The sequence below is a fragment of the Epinephelus lanceolatus genome, chromosome 18 (genome assembly GCF_041903045.1).
Source record: "Epinephelus lanceolatus isolate andai-2023 chromosome 18, ASM4190304v1, whole genome shotgun sequence".
Classification (NCBI taxonomy): Eukaryota; Metazoa; Chordata; class Actinopteri; order Perciformes; family Serranidae; genus Epinephelus; species Epinephelus lanceolatus.
The window spans coordinates 27,608,479-27,625,545 of NC_135751.1; the positions used below are offsets into that span (position 1 = coordinate 27,608,479).

At 43.8% G+C, this 17,067-nt stretch overlaps 1 protein-coding gene across 3 annotated transcripts in view; it reads left to right on the forward strand.

The window, feature by feature from the left end:
- The window catches only part of LOC117267884 (septin-9-like), a 116,127-nt gene that overhangs the window by 25,716 nt on the left and 73,344 nt on the right, over positions 1 to 17,067 (forward strand). Inside the window, exon 1 of one of the 3 annotated variants that reach the window (XM_033643950.2) lies at positions 507 to 616. The exons of 1 other annotated variant lie outside the window; for it this stretch is intronic. In XM_033643950.2, coding sequence (XP_033499841.1) covers positions 595 to 616 — 22 coding nt within the window. In that variant the 5' untranslated portion in view covers positions 507 to 594. Of the gene's footprint in view, positions 1 to 506; positions 617 to 14,402; positions 14,706 to 17,067 lie in introns of those variants that run through there. One more of the 3 variants, XM_033643948.2, reaches the window with a different exon arrangement.

Below are 17,067 nucleotides of genomic sequence, written 5' to 3' on the forward strand. Positions count from 1 at the left end.
TTTCAACAGGCTATCATCCTTCCACACGTTCACAAAGGCAGAGCTCTATCATCAGGGGGAAGTCTAGATGCAGTTCAGGGAATGTCTGTCACTCCAGCTCGACCAGATTTTTCTGCTGGTATCAAATGAATCAAGGCCACATGCGCCCACGCCACACACACAAGGAACATTATAAGTAAGCTGACGGATGAGTTTGCAAGTCCGGCGGGTTATTTTAGTCTGTAAGGAGCCTGTCCGTGTCACATGGCGGGGGCTAATGGTTTCTATTTTCGAGATACAATGCTGCTTCAGTCTTTTGGTCTCATCAGAGGAAAAGGAGAGAGAAAGAGGGAGAGAATGCAACATATGATAAGCACATGGGGATGTCGTAATTCTGAATTCATTAGCAAGACACACTGAAGGAATCAAACTGGGGAGAGGGAGGGAGAACAGAGAGCCCAAAAGGAAAGAGAGAGTAAGAAGAGGAGGAAGAGGAACAGAGGGAGGGAGGGAGGGAGAGAGAAAGGGAAGTCCAAAAAAAGACAGAGAGAGAGAGAAAGAGAGTGGAGTCAAAGAGCAGACACTACATGTGGCTGTGGAGGGAGTGATCTGGTTATGGAGGGGGACAAATTCTCAGGTAAGACAAACTCTCCGGAAACTCTCAGCCCAGATGCTTCTGTCCTGAATGGAAAGTGTAGCTTAAGGATCTTAAATCAGCGCCTTTTTTTTTTTTTTTTTTTGCTGTGATCGGGTGTCTATTCTGTAAGAGACTGCCTCTATTTTCCCCTCTATGGTATTTTCCACTCTCTCATTCTGTCCTGTTTGCTGACTGCATGTTTTCTTTGGGGTTTGGAGCTGGAGCTGTGCAGCAGTTTGTGTAGCAGCAGCAGCAGCTTTGCGGACCTGTTTTGGTTTATCTGTCTTTATCTGCTCTGTGCCTGTTGTGTTTGCAAGCTTTTTTTCTGTCTCTGTTTGTGCCCAACACGTCCACCCTCCCCTGTCCCATTGTTTCCACTTAAATGTTTTTGTCTCAACAGGTTGTCGCTCAGTCGCCACCTCTTTTCCATTCACGTCTGCCTTACACATTTTCATTTTCACAAGACATTCATTCCAGGAAAAAAAACTCTGGACTCAAGTGACACAGAGACTGTGCTTATTTCTTAGACATTTCTCCGTCTGTTTTTTCTCCATCTGCATTCTCCCATTCTTCTTTGGTGTGAAAACAGGAAAGAGCTCTGTTTGAACAGTACTACTCTTGTCCCTTGTGGCTCTGATCCCGAGTCGGCCATCAGTCACTCCCTCCTTTAGCCAACAGGAGAGAGAAAGCTTTGCTTCAGTCCACTAGTAAATGACTCTGCAAATAAAAAATACTTTTTCCAAACTGTCCTCCAGTTGGATGCTGTAAACAAATACATATTGAATTGATAAGAGTAGGCTGTGTGTATATGTGTGTTGTACATCATGCTAAAGTCATTAGCAAGGCAAAGCTGTCTGCTTCTTAATGGTATTTTTATGAGCGTTAGCGTGTTGTTAAAAAGCTCATTGGCATGAAGAAAAGGTGGCAACGGTGTGTGTGTGTGGTTGTGTGTGTTTGTGACCTAGCATAGCTCGTAGCACCTTCACGGTATGTGAAATCTGGATGTAGGTGAGATCATTGACAAGTGTGTGATGGAGGTATCACCCTCCCTCCTCTCACTCTCTCGTTGTGGCCCCTTGTCTCCAGGTGCTTCCTCCAGGGAGCTGTAACGGCTTCAGCAGGACATACTTTGTGTATGTTTCTGTTGTGAGCGAATGTTCACTGGAGTATTTCTGCATTCATACTTTCCAGTGTGTTTGTATGTATGTGTTTGGCTGTGTGCATTTGGGTCAGTGTGATGGTGTGTGTGTGAATGCACTCAAACAGGAGGTATCAGTGGGTAAGTCCCAAGTCTTTGCACTCCCAAATCAAGACAGGCAAGTCCCAAGTCCTTAACTTTGAGTTTCAAGTCCTAAAGAAGTCGTAATGCGCTCTTCACCAAATATAATGCAATTTTAACAACAGAGTAATAATATATTAAATTTACAAACGCACTTTTTAAATTTTGTATTAATTCATTAAAACCATAATCTGAATAAGACAATGTACATAACCACCGACATCACCCATTTGTTTATGGACTGCTCTTTTAAATCCTCAAATCTGGCATTTCAGCCATCGCCATCTTGGTTTTTTGGAGCCAGAAGTGACCATATTTGGGCAAGAGGGTGGAGCTGTGGAAGAGTGAGGGGTGGATCTGACCCATCGACTGTGGGGACGCCTCACAGACAGCCTGTCACTCAAGCAGCCACACCCTTAAATATATTTAACTTTAAGCCTTACTTAAATGTAAACGAGTGAGTTATGTAAAGTCCACACAGTTCAATATGTTCAGCGTCATACTTGTGTTTGACCATGACGTCGAGCTAGTTTGCTGTCTCTGTTAGGTAGCTGTTCGGTACTCACTCACTCTACAGCAGCAAACGACATTTCATAATAAAAGCTCTGTGTTGGAAGTTCACTGTACTTAAGAATAAAGTGTGTCTTTTACAAAGTTGATACATTCGCAAGTCACTCGAGTCTGGTGGCTGTGGCTCAGAGGTAGAGCGGGTCATCCACCAATCGGAAGATCAGTGATTCGATCCCCGGCTTTTCCAGTCTGCATGTCAAAGTATCCTTGAGCAAGATACTGAACCCCAAAATGCTCCTGATGATGCTTCCATCGGTGTGTGAGTGTTTAAAAACTGAGTAGCAGGTGGCACCCTGCATGGTAGCCTCGGTCACTAGTGAATGAATTGGTGAATGTGACTCTTAGTGTAAAAAGCTTTGAGTGATCAGATGACTAGAAAGGCGCTATGCAAGTGCAGGTCAATTTACCATTCAGAATAGACCCGTGACCCAATTTCGGATCGCGACCCACCAGTTGGGAACCACTGATGTAAAGTTTACCCCCTGAACAGTTGTCATGAATGGTAAAATTAGCTATATAGACCAAAAAATGTTTTTGTTCCAATGCTGTAAACATATTTATTTCTGCTGTAAAGTCGAGCATTTTAACATGGGGGTCTGTGGGGATTCACTCTGTTTTGGCTCCAGCCTCAAGTGGCCATTTGATGAACTGCAGTTTTCAGCAATTCCGCATTGGCATTATGTTTTACCCTCGGAGGTTGCTGCTTAGCCATTAAGCTAATGTTAGCTATTAGCCTCGACTTACTGTTCTTTGTGCAACTTCACACGTCAAACAAAGTTGGACATCTCTGCTTGTGATTTTCGACCCACAGTTTTGCGTACAGCAATTTATTTTTTGTTGACCGCCACATGGTTTTTGTACAGGAACAAAATTATCTTTAGTATCATTATTTTCATTTTTCCCATCGATAACCTCCCATGTAATGCAACATAACGGTGCATGTATTTTCTGTAGTTGACGATCTTCATGTATGCCAGCAAGCTGAAATTATATTTGAGAGTTTGAATCTGATGTGTTTAAAAATGCTGGGCAAGTGGGGCAAGAAAAACATTTTTATGGGTCCTTGAAAAGTCATGAAACAGTTTTGAAATATTGTCCATGACAGTGTGTGGGAACTCTGTCAGTAACATGGCATTAGTTCTCCATGGTTCTGTCATCAAACTTGATTGGCTGCTGTCGGACAGGTTTAAACAAAGTGGATCTGGGGAATTGCGTCTCTACTTGCTGGGAATAAATAGCGTTCGTTAATTCAGGAAATGAAGGGGAAAAAATGACAGGTGGCACACTTTTTAAATAAGATCATTGTTGGCTTGGAGGAAATGAAGTCAAGAGTCATTTAAAGTCCAAGCTGAATTGCAAGTCTTTTTTTCATTTTGTCAGATTGAGTCTAAAGTCATCAAATTTCTGACTTGAATCTGACTTAAGTCCAAATCATGTGACTCGAGTCATCACCTCTGGCTGTGTGCTCTATGTGTGAGTGTGTGTGAATACAGCTTGTGGCAAAGTACTTCATCAGTGACTTGTGGTGTTACTATGTTATCTGGACACGTCTCATGAGCACCTCTCATCTCCCTCAGCCAAATCAATTCAGCTCACTTCTCGCTAATGTTCCTCCTACTCTGGTGTTGATGCTGATGTGCAAGGCTCCCTTTGTTTCCTGTGTTTTCTTCCCACATGAATCAACAGTGATGACGCTCTCAACGGAAACTGTCCATCAGCCACACAGAGGCTGAGAATGGAGTGTAAAGGGGCTGACGTGTCCCATTTATTCCAGTCACAGCGAGGTCATCTGATGATGGTTGAGGAAGGTCTGTGGGATGCAGCCACAGTCAGCTCGGACTCATGACTTACAGGGATACTCTGCCCGCCAGACCAGTTTCATGAAAAGACCATCTTTCCAGCAGTAAAAAAAAAGCAGCTTCAGCATTTCATGAATTCAGAGAAAGGTGTCAGTCATGAATCTGTGCTGAAAAATCTGTTTGATATGTAGTATACTCGTCCTCCACCAGGTGGAGGTGCTGAGTTGAGTAATCCAAAAATACTTTGTATGTCTCCCTCTCTCAGGTGTGAACACTCACACAAGACAACAGGTGTTGTTTTGGTGTTTCCTGTGTTATTTCATTTGTCACAGCTTGCTTATTTTAAATATATCGCTCTTTATTGGTTTATAGAGACGTTTAATTAAAGGAAATTATGGTCATGTTGCATCACCGATTGGCTTTGTTGGGTGAGTTGTCATGGCAATGTGCCGAGCAGAACAATATGTGAGCGCTGCGGAAACAGCGAGGATGGTGAGCACAATGCTGGCGTGTTGATGTACTAAGCAGTGTTATTACCCGGTGGAGAGATGGAGCGGCCTACTGAGAGTCATCTGTGATGGAGGACAGCTGCTCTCTCTATTTACCAAGCCATCCCATGCGTGAGGCAACACACACACACACACACACACACACACACACGCATGCAGGCAGAAGCATGTGTGCACACAGTCGAGACACATACACAGCCACACTGCAAAGAAAACCGCTGAGCAAAATTAAGAGAGTATGCCAGCGTGTGCATGTGTGTATGTGTGTGTGCAGAGGAGCCATGTTTCCAACAGGTGCTGTATTTGATTAAAGTTAGCAGAGCCTGGCTGGGTGCTGCTGTGTAACATTTGGTTAAGGGCAGCTGCTGTCACTACAGCTGTGCATATACTTTAGGCCAAGCTACTTCACCATGGGGTTTCATATGTGTGTGTCGGTTATATTGTGAAACTGTCTGACCCGCTGCCCCATATCTTTACGACATTTACGATTCACCAAATAATGCAGTCTCTCCAGAAGGCGAGCTGCACAGTGACAATCAGGGGGTCAGATTTTTCTCCAGGGTGTAAAGAAAACCCTGTACAGCGCGTGCTTCAGTGAACTGAAGTCTTACAATCCTTACAGTATCTTGCTTGTAAATGTCTGCAGGCAGTAGATGATGATAAATAAAATCCACTACACCAGCCCATGGGGCATGTACCAATAACAACTTCTGTATTCAGGGTACACCAATAAATCCAGCAAGTCTTACCCACACACTCACAGCAACAGCAGACCGTCTTTTCTGCTCAAACACAGACCTACACAAAGAGGTAGACAGATGTGGTACTGCCACACAGCATCTAGGCCTGTGCTTGACTAACATTAAAATTAATCAAAATTCTACACTGCAGATCCCGTACTGGTCCCTATAAGATAGGACTCAGTTTATAGGCTCAAAAGCCCAAGCTAGAGTGACTCCTATCCCTTTACTCAGAGGTGAGAAACATATGGCTCCTATGGAAACAAAGATCCTGTAGAATATGGATTTATTTTTTCTATTTAAGTCTATTGTTTTTCTATTTTCAAGATAAGAAAACAGTGGACAAAGTTAGGTGAGACAAATAAGACAAAGTTAAAGAGATTGTTTTCGGATTTTTTTTTTTTAAGGGGTGGTTTAGACAGAGTATTAATATATTATATTTACAAAAATCACAAACACTTTTTAAACCATAGACTGAATACGATAATTGATGTAGCTACCGACATCACCCGTTGGTTTGTGGACTGCCACTTTAAAGCCTCAAATTTGGCATTTTGGCCGTCGTCATCTTGGTTTTTCGGAACCCGAAGTGACCATATTTGGGCAAGAGTGTGGAGCTGTGGAGGCAGGGTGGATCTGACCCATCGACTGTGGGGACGCCTCACAGACAGCCTGTCACTCGAGCAGCCACACCCTTAAATATGCATCACTTTAAGCCTTAATTAAATGTGAACAGGTGAGTTATGTAAAGCATAAGGGGTTTAAAGGGGGTTGTATTGGTATCCATAGTCGGTGTATTACATATGGTAGATATCAGTCAGTACGCCCCCAGTTTGGAGAAGCAGGCAGGAGTCCGACACGGAAGCTAAGCAATGTACTGCTGTGGATGGGGGTCAGCAGCAAAATGTATTTTAGCCACTTAAATATGTCAATATCAGTTAAAGTGCTACACTGAGAGTATTTTCACCACTTTCCCTTTCCCTCAGACAGCCCGTTAACAGCTTCAGTTCCCTGTCTATGCTCTTGTCAAATCCACCAGACTCCATTGACAAAACAGTAATTTTAGCTATAGCTGAACACAGGAACTGCTGGTCCACCACTACTTCAATCAGTTAATTACCTCTGCCAAGGAGATTATGTTTTCGCCAGCATTGGTCTGTTTGTCTGTTTGTCTGCATTATAACTCGGAAAAGGATTTTGATGAAATTTTCAGGAAGGGTTGATAATGGGACAAGGAACAGATGATAATTTTGGTGGTGATCGGTTGAAGCGAAGTGGATAAAATAATAAAATGGCGGGAAATCTGAGCTGCTCGGCGGAGGTCTGCGCTCTCCGAGTGCTCTAGTTAGTTAATGTTATTCACCTTCTATGGTGAATCCATACCAGCCCTTTTACATGTCAAAATCAAGCAATGAAACAAAGTGGTAGACCAGCAGCTCCTGCATTCAGCAGTGTTAAATCACTGTTTTTCTCAGTGGAGTCTGGCTTTGAAGTGAGCAATGTAACGTCTTCATTTTCCAGTTAGAAATCACTGTTTGTCATGAAGGTAAAGCAGTGAAAATATTAAATAAATATAGCGTACGTTTAAACTGATATTGATTCTTTTAGGTGAGACTTTTTTACTTATTTTTTGGTGGCTTAGATACGTTTTGTTGCTGACCTCTCCACAGCAGTACATTGCTTAGCTTGCGTACTGCACACTAGCCTGCTTCCTCAAACTAAGGGCATGCTAACTGACATCTACTGTATGTAATACTGTCTATGGACAAGTACCGATACAGCTCCACCTCCAAAAAATCTGAATTATCCCTTTAAGAAATGGTATGGTCTCCTTTAGGGATGTCTGAAATCACTTTACAAGGTTCTTCCTGGTATGACCATGGGAAATAGATTGTAATATTTACAATTAAAGATAAAAGGGATATACAAAAGTTTTTTGGGGGGGTCTTAATTAAAGTCTTAATTAAAGGGGTCAGACCCCTACAATCCCACCTTAATTTGAACCACAAGACTCTTACATTGTGTGAGTAACTGTATGTGTGCAATGATCAGCTTCAGCTGTGCAGATCTTTTGTTTGCAACGTTTTTGAACATACGGGACAGTCAGTGATCCTCACCCCACTCCCTTGCCTCTCATTCCCACGTTTAGCTGAGAGCACAGTATTGTACTGTACTCTACTGTACTGGACTGTACTGGACTGGACTGAAAGCCAGGCACTCTTCTGGTTATGTTTACACTACCAGTGCTGCTGATTCCATTAGTCATGGTAACGCAGCTCTCTTTCTGTTTCTTTCTTTCTTTCCTTCTCAAATCTTCCTGCTTCCTAGTTTCCATTAAAGCCGTGAAGGTTCAGTGTCACTTCACATCTCTCTCCATATCTTCCTCTCTGTGCCTGGGGAGAGAACTGGCACACCTTTCTCCTTCTTGTCTAGTCCATCTCCTCTCCCTCTCTCCCCTCTGAAGTCCCGAGCCAGGTGAAGCTGCTTATTATGGGGGTTGCCATGTAAACAGAGCTGCGGTAACTAGCCAGTCACATCCAAAATATACACACATGTACAAATGAACACACGCCATCGATGCAAGCAATGCACGCTCTCACCAATACAGATTTTACCTCTTTCCAGATGGCTGACTTATACGGGCCTGACTCATGGGTGAGTCGGCCACATCGAGGCTAACAAAGCTTTTGTTGTGTTAGGATGAACTCAGCAGGAAGCTGGGGTTTCCTCTGTAGCTGATACTGGTAATGTTTGAAATAACAGTGACTGTCCAAACCCAACATGACATGAAATGAAACACTTATTATTCACACTAGAAAAATGGCAGGTGCTGGTCATACTTGCACTTCCTGTAACAGATGTTGACATTGTTTATTTTCTTCACAATAATATCAGGACTTTTCAGTCTTTATAAATCGCTCCCTTACAGCACCATATTATCTCCGGGCTGACACATAGAGACAGACAACCATTCACACTCACATTCACACCTACGGACAATTTAGAGTCACCAATTAACCTGCATGTCTTTGGACTGTGGGAGGAAGCTGGAGTACCTGGAGAAAACCCACGCTGACATGGGGAGAACATCCAACCTCCAGACTCTAGCCTTGGCCGGAGGCTTTATGTTTTCGGGTTGTCTGTCCGTCCATCCCATTCTAGCAAACGTGATAATTAAAAAACTCCTTGAGGGAATTTCTTTAACTTTGGCACGATCTTGGATTCAAGAGTGAACTAATTAGATTTTGGTGGTCAAAGGTCAAAGGTCAAGGTCATTGTGAACTCAGAATTAATGCGTTTGCCAATAATCCAATAAATTCATCCACAAATTTTGACAAAATTTCAAGCAGATGTCTACTAGAATAAAATGTGAAGGTGTGATGACATTTTATATCCACAAGGTCAAAGGTCAGCTTCACTGTGACATCATAATGTGCTGCAAAACCACCTTTCTAGCCACTATTCAACACCATAACGGATACTGAATCAGTGACACTAATCTTGGGTGTCCATCTTGAAGCCGTGCAGATTGCCTCGATCAGTGGTTCCCACCTGGTTCAGCCACGGGGTCCAGACTTCTCCTCACTCAGTAGTTCGAGGTCCACACAGTTTAACACACTTAGGGTCATACTTGTGTTTGGCCATGTTGTTGAGCTAGTTTGCTGTCTCTGTTAAGTAGCTGTCGGGTAGTCACTCACTCTACAGCAGAAATCAGTACTTCAAAATAAAAGCTCTGTGCTGTAAATTTACTATACTTAAAAATTAAGTGTTTTTTACAAACTTGACACGTTTGTGAGTCACTTGTAGTCCATTCAGAATGAACCTGCGACCCACTTTTGTGACCCACCAGTTGGGAACCACTGGCCTAGGTCTACACTGCTGCCGGGTTGAAGATGTGTGTGAAGCATCCATCTTTTAGAACATGCAGCTTTGAGGCATAGTCAACTGTCATGGCTACACGAATCTGGACAGATGTGGATGTAAACTGTAACTGTAACTTGGCTGGTTCCTGCAGGCATACAACTGTGACGAGATACTTCTAGTTTTAATTTGATAGATTAGTAGCGACACAATTGTTGACTGAGTTCTTCCACAATGTTTCTCATTTTCAATCAGCCACATATATGGTGATGAAAACTGATTTATGAAATCAGCCCAGGCAGATGTGGTTAGATTTTGGCGGTGAGTCCGAATCTAAAAAGTTGTAAGAAGTTGTATTTGACATAGCTGTAGTCATGAATAAAAGTTCAGGCGTATCCCACTGCCCTAGAGATCAGCAGGACGTCCATCCACTGGCACAGGCCAGACCTTAGGGAAGGGTGCAGACTGGCACCGAGGCATGTGGACCTGTTGGTGTCTTTGTGTATGTGTGTTTGTGCATGCGCAGATTGACCTTCACAACCTGCTGTTGCCTTGGCATTGCCCTAGCAACTGTCACGCCGGCCCGGCATCTGTTTATAGAAGTTGTCCTCTTCTCCTCCCACCCTGTTCCTCTCGTTTTTCAGCTCTCAGGAGGGCAGAGGGACCCTCTTCAGTGTGGTGGTGGTCTGGATATCTGTAAGCAGTGGGCGGCTGTCCCTGTCTTTCTTCATCTGTGTGTGTAACATAACACCAGCAGCTGCCTATTCAATACATTACAATGCTCTAATGTACAGGAAGCCTGAGGCCCCGAGAGATTCATTACTTGAGGACACTTTTTTGTAACAAAGATTAAACACTGTTATCAAAACTAATCTAGAACCATATTCTTGGCACAATGATGTGTTTACTGCATTACTTATATATCTCACAGTTCATCATTGGTGATGACAAAGATGATTTTTTTTTATTTCGCATCCGGATACAGCAATTAGGTTTCCTGGAAAGAAGAGTCAGTGATGGAATTCACACCATAAGAAGCAAACTGACATATGGTATCAACATGACCTTGCATAACCTTTCACAATCATGCAGACATTTAGGTTATCACATACCGTATCCAAGGCGTATGTTCTGCTAATGGCAGATTAAAACTTGTTTCAGAGCATTGCATTGCTTACTGCATCACTGTTACTGCTACGATGTGAATGAAGGGCAAAAAAAAGAAATTGTAGTCTTCACCCAGTGTGACAGTTGTTACAGCAGATTGGATTAGTGCTGTCTGGGCTTGCTGGGGCTTGCAGCGATATGCAGTGGAAGGAAGTGTGCTTTTCTGTGTGTGTGTGTGTGTGTGTGTGTGAGAGAGAGAGAGAGAGAGAGAGAGAGAGGGTTGGGTGCTGGGTGCATGCATGTTTGTATATTTGCATGCAGCAACTGCACACCAGTGTCTTGCCTGTGTGTGCACATACGTCGTAGCGTGTGTCTGAATATAAGTGTGTGCCAGGGAGTGGAGGAATCTGACACAAATGTGTTGGGCGGGACCCACTGAGGGTGTGTCTGGAGCTAGATTCTCCACGTGTCTCCATCTTTATCAGTTTCCAGATCGCATTACTGTATGCTGGTGACACTGCTACCACTAACACTGTTGCCCATAGCGACAGGTTTTATTTAGCAACGCTGACCCCTGCTGGAGAAGGTGATACAGTGTTAGATATTGTAGGCTTATTTGCCCTGACACTATGGATGTGTGTGCATCTGGATGGGGCTACTCATACCAGCAAGCTACTTGAAAGGTTTTCACTTGTGTTTTCATGTCTTTAAGTGACATTTCAAGAGTTTTCTCACATATTGTGGTTTACATACTTTGTATGGTTCAGTTGCGGGGAAATGTGGTGTAAGATTAAGCTCAGATTGCAGCTTTTGGTACAGTAAATCCTCCTATTTGTTTTGAAAGTCTGCATGTTAGTGTGTGTTTGTGCACTCAGCCACATCTGTGTTTATGATCGGTAAACATGCCTAAATCAACAGAAAACGCAAACTTTGATTCCAATGTAAGCAACTAATTGGCGGTGAGCTTGCCAGACATGCGAGATTTCGGTCCCAGAAACTTTATGATAAATCGCACATGGCACGTCTTCTGTCGCTTTACGGCCTGAATAATTTGTGGCAGCTCAAATCCAAATTTCCATATCTCTTCTACCATCTCTCCAAATACATGTTTCTTTTTCTGTGTCTTCTCATTTTTGCCTGAGTTGTTATTGTCCCTCAGAGATGCTCTTATTTTTTTGCAGTTTGAACAGAGAATTTTGGTTAGAATAGTCTCCCAACATACACACACTACTACTACTAGTGTCAGTTTTAACTGTCTGGTCACAACTAAATGGTTAAAGGGATACTTTGCCAACTTTCAACCAGCTTTGTATCATAAAGAGTGGGCAGTATGTGTAAATGAGTATGTTAAACTTCCTTCCATCTTACCAGTGCCCAGATGTCGATGCTCACTGTCCAGTGAAAACGCAAAATTTGGTGGATTTTTGCTGCATCTTGGGCTGTTGTTCGAAGTATAGATTGGACTTCCTCATAGATACAACGAGTTTAGAGGGGGGTCACGACAAAACTCAGATCAAACATTAAAACTAGGCTGTGTTGATCAAATATAAACCAAGAGTCTGTGACTGTGTTGCCTATTTCTGGCCTAAAATGTTTGCAGAAACATATTTTATCACACTGATTGGCTGTAATATGAGATTGTTACTTACCAGCTGGCTGCCTTATTGTTTTCAAACAAGCTGAAACCAACCCGCAAGTGGCAGTGTTTATTGGTCTGATGCAGCACAGTGCATTCTGGTAGGCATGGGCGGATTATAGGACAGTGGGCACAGATATGCAAAGAGCCACACCACCTCCCATACATAGGTGCAAGACACACAAGACACCCTTTTTACAGAGATGGCGCTATGGGGCTGCTGTGAAGTCCCTTCTTTATGCCTCCTTTGCATTTTTACACAGAACCAAACAATGGTGGCATCATTTCACCCCATTGCGGAATCAATAAAGGGCATGATGGACGTGACATGTAACACAACAGCATCAGCAGCACTTTCTAAACAATAACAATGCCATTGTTACCTTCCTCTGAGTGACAGCTTACTGGCTCTGAACCATAGTTGGAAACATGCTGGCTTATTAACATTAATTTTAGCTTGACTCATTATTAGCTGGTAACTGGCTTTTAGGAGTGCGGACCACACTGTAGAAGGAGGGATGGCGAGGCATTCGGGTACCACTCACCAGCAATGGCTGTATTGCAGTCTTCACCACCAAACAACAAACATGGCCTTCTCATGAGGTTTAACAGTCGCCCTGAGCTTATCTAGACGCTTAATTCCGCTAACTATTATCACTCTATGGTGCTTGCCGTCTTCACCATGCTTCCCTCCATACACACACAGCAGAACATGTCGAACCTTAACAGGTTACCCACAAGGCTCCCGCCCTTAAAGGGGAAAAGGGTGAGCTGGCAACACCATCAACACATCAAAAAGAATCATTCACTGTCTCTGTTATATGGCAGCTGATCTCATCTAGTGTCTCGCATGAATTAGCCGCTAACTGCTAACAGCTACTTTTTAAATCTCCTGTGGTGGCTCATGTCATTACAACATCACATTTGTGCCACCCATGATCCTGTCTTGTAGGTCCCATATGTACAGACACCAAGGGGGGGGGACTAAGGGGGCTACAGACTTTGTGGTGGTTTTGCGTCTCTCTGTAGTCATTATGCATCTTTTTTGGGGTTTGTGTTGCTTTGTGGTCATTTTGTGTTTCTTCCCGGTCGATATGTGTTAATTTGACTTTTGACATTTGCAAGCGAAGGCCAGGGGCCCTGGTAGTTTTATGTCTAATACTTCTCGATAAAAAGCTATTGCCCACTTTTCTCTGTTTTGTCTTGTCGTGTAGCACCAATTTCCAAAGTATTTGGAGCTTTCTACTGCATCTTTTACCATCTACCATTTTTCCAGCAGTAAAATACATATTTAATTTTGGCAAAGAGGCCTGCAGCTGTTTCTTCACCATTGTCCTGTGGCTGGTAACGGCTGAATATGCTTCATTTGCCTCAGGGTAACTTCCTTCTGTCTGCTGGGTTACTTTGCTTTTCACAGAGGGTGAGAATAGAAGTGACTTTACTCCAACAGTCACTGTAAGACAGCTGATATTACGTGTTGGCCAGAATTGTTACAAAAGCAAGAAGTGCTTGTGCATCATCGTCTTTACCCAGACAACCCTGAAGCCAAGTTCATCTTGCACCAACAGAAATACACATACACAGATACAAACATCCCCCAACTTTCACATCCTTCTTCCTTATTTTTCCCAAGCACATACACACACTGACCAACGCCCCTGTCCTCCCTCCACCCTCCGCCCCCCACACACAGAGGCTCATTCACATGGTCATTAAGTCATTAGGCTACTTATTTATTGATGTTTGCCTCCAGAGCCACTGAGCACGTCAGACGACAAACCGCCTGCATGAGCCCGTCCTGACCATATTAGTCCATACTATGATTCTGTCTTTACACTGGATTTATTTTTGTATCTACTGACACTTTTCACTCCACCTCCTGTGAGATATGTTTAAATGGGGACTTTTTTCTGTGTGACTTTAAGGGACTGTGCTCATCCATGTGCTTATAGGATGTTCCACAAAGTGAGGCTTTAAAAAAAATCTCAGTAATAGCTATCTGTGTGTTTCATCAGTTGCCTGGAGCGTCATGTGATTGAGCCCCAAGGAAGTGTGTTTGAACGTAGCATGCGTATAATTCGACCAAGCCAGTTAAAAATGAGAGCTTTCACAGAGAGGAACCAGTCGGAGAGGACGGCTGCAGAAGGGGAGGGAGGTATGGAGGGAAGGAGAAAAAGGGGGGGGAGGGAAGACGAGCTTGAGGGAGGGAGAGAGGGTGGGTGGGTAGGGGGTTGTCATCGCTGGCTCATTCCAGGCTCTGGAAGTTGAGAAGGAGGAGAAGAGAAAAATAAGTTGCTGCTTTAGGAAAGAGAGGAGAGATAGGGAGAGGGTTTGGATCAGTGAGCTGCTCAACTCTTTTTTCTTTTTTTTTCCCCTTCCTCCCCTCCTCGCTCTTGCACGGGCTCCTAATTTGGGATTTGTTTAAAAGCGGGACTGCGCCTCAGGAAGACTTTTCCTTGCTGGGGAAAGGGAACCCTGCTCCCTCTCTCTCGCGCATTACACACACCCGCACATACACACTTGCTCCCCAAAAATGTCTGACTCCACTGTCAACGCTCACTTGGAGGGGATCATATCAGACTTTGAAGGTTAGTTTCTGTCTCTCTCTTGAGCTCCGCTGCTTCACTGCTTTTCTTCTTGTTGTCACTCCTCTGTGGAGCGAGGCACTCTTTAACCCCGCCATGAGGACACTATAGATGGTTTCCACATGTTTGATTGGAACCGAGCAGATCTGGGAAAAGAAAACAAGAGTGTGATGGGCTTGTTGACGTCTGTGGTGAGCCGCGATGTTTTGAAAGGAAAACTGTGCTAAAAGTGTTGCTTTTTACTGCTGTTTAACTTTTGTCGAGATGCATGAGTGTGTGTTATCATGTATGTCTGAGTCAGAGACGTGTCAGAGAGAAACCGTGAAAGTGTGCAACTGATTTTGCCTTTTTTGGAGCAACCTTCATGACAGGGAGGCTGCACTGTATGCTGCGCTCTCAGGAGACAACAACTGACCATACGGCTGTGAGGGGAACACCTGGCACACCTCCCCCCTCTTCTCCTCTGCCTTTTCATCTCCCTGCCCCTGGCCCATAGATTCCCCCTGTCATCCCTCTCCTCCCACTCTTCCTCCTCTTCCACCTTTTCGTCCAACGGCTGCGCTTCCCCTTTTCCTCTCTCAGCAGCTCGTCCATCCTCAGCCCCTCTCCCCCCTGGCCTGGCTGCTGGTGGATGAGTGGAGGGTGGGTTGAGGGGGGCTGACAGGCCGACACCTCTCCCCCCAACCTGCCTGTCTATCTGACTATCTGTCTCCTGTCTCACACAAACACATAGCCATTAGGAACGCATCCACACTTGTCCGGAGCTGCTCCTCTGTCAACACCAGTTTGCTTGTGGTATGTATTGTGAATCTCTGTCCCTGCCTGTAGGTCTTTAAAGCGCCGGCTTACACAGTGCAACAGAGCAGAAAGATAAGTGGCATTCAAAGAAAGAGAGGCATCATGGGTGAAAAAGCGTGCCTTAACCATGTGGCTCCAAGTCATGCTTTTAGACATCCCTCGCTCATGTGTAACACTAACATAATGGGTCACTGTTGTGATTGTCAATGGTGTGTGTTGCCCTTGGTCGGGCTGAGTGTGTGGTAATACCTTTGTGTCACCACCATGCACCGTGATGTATGTCTGTGTGTGGCTCAGTGAGGACAGCATGGCACAGATGCAGCAGTGTGCGAGTCGTATGAGCCAACAAGTCGACAACAGTCAGGGATGGTTGGAAGTTCTTGGTAGTTTGGTCATGGGCTTTTTTTAGTCAAACACATTCTAAAAGAATATTTAATTAAGGATAGTTCACCCTCAAATCAAAAATACATATTGTTCATCTTACCTGTAGTGCTATTTATCAGTCTAGATCATTTTGCAGTGAGTTGCAAAGTATTGGAGATATCAGCTGTAGAGATGTCTGCCTTCTCTCCAATTTAATGGAACTAGATGGCACTCGGCTTGTGAGGCTCAAAGCACCAAAAACTATTTTTAAAAAAACTCAACAGCAATGTCTCTTTCCAGAAATCATGACTCAGTGACTCAGAATCCACAGACCTTGTTGTGAGCAGTTTCATGTTGGAACTATTTACCTTCTATGGAGCTACACCCGCCAACCATATCACCGTGGAGAAGGAAGTGTGCTTCTACTGCTAGCTCACCTAGCACCACGGAGCTAGCTTAGCCGAAGAGGACGCCATTAATGTTTACATCTCGCGCTGTCAGGAGCACAAGCCCCTCGTCCATGAGTAGATGCACACTTCTTTCTGCACAGTGACACAGTTGGTGGGTTTGGTTCAGTAGAAGGAAAAAAGTTCCTTCGTCAAACTGCTCACAACAAGGTCTGTGGCTTATCTTGAGTAACTGGGTCATGATTTCTGGAAAGAGACATTGTTGTTGTGTTTTTCAAATGTATTTTTAGCACTACAAGCGGAGTGCCATCTAGTTCCGTTATATTTAAAAGAAGGCAGACATCTCTATGGCCGATATCGTCAACACTTGGCAACTCGCGAGAGGAAAAATATGTTTTTTATTTTGGGATGAAGTGTCCCTTTAAACTACATTTGAAAAGGCAAGAATCACAGGGCTGTCTACTCAAATATGCTCTGAATCTCTTCTATCCTATAAGACAACAAGACTGTTAAACGCATCATTATAAAGAAAAGCTAAACACCACCGTCACTCATATTGACATAGTGACTATCATGATGCCACACTCACCTTCACCATGTCCATTTCATAAAATGTAAATGCCACTCAGCGACATCCTCCCAAAATGCTATGCTATTTCATGACAGCTAATCTTAAAGCAAGACTATATAACATTGGAAAGAATAAATATAACAATGTTCCTCTAAGGAATGACAAGTTGAATTCAGAAGCAATAAAACCCACCCTTTCTTCATACAGTACACTGAGGAGTTTTAGT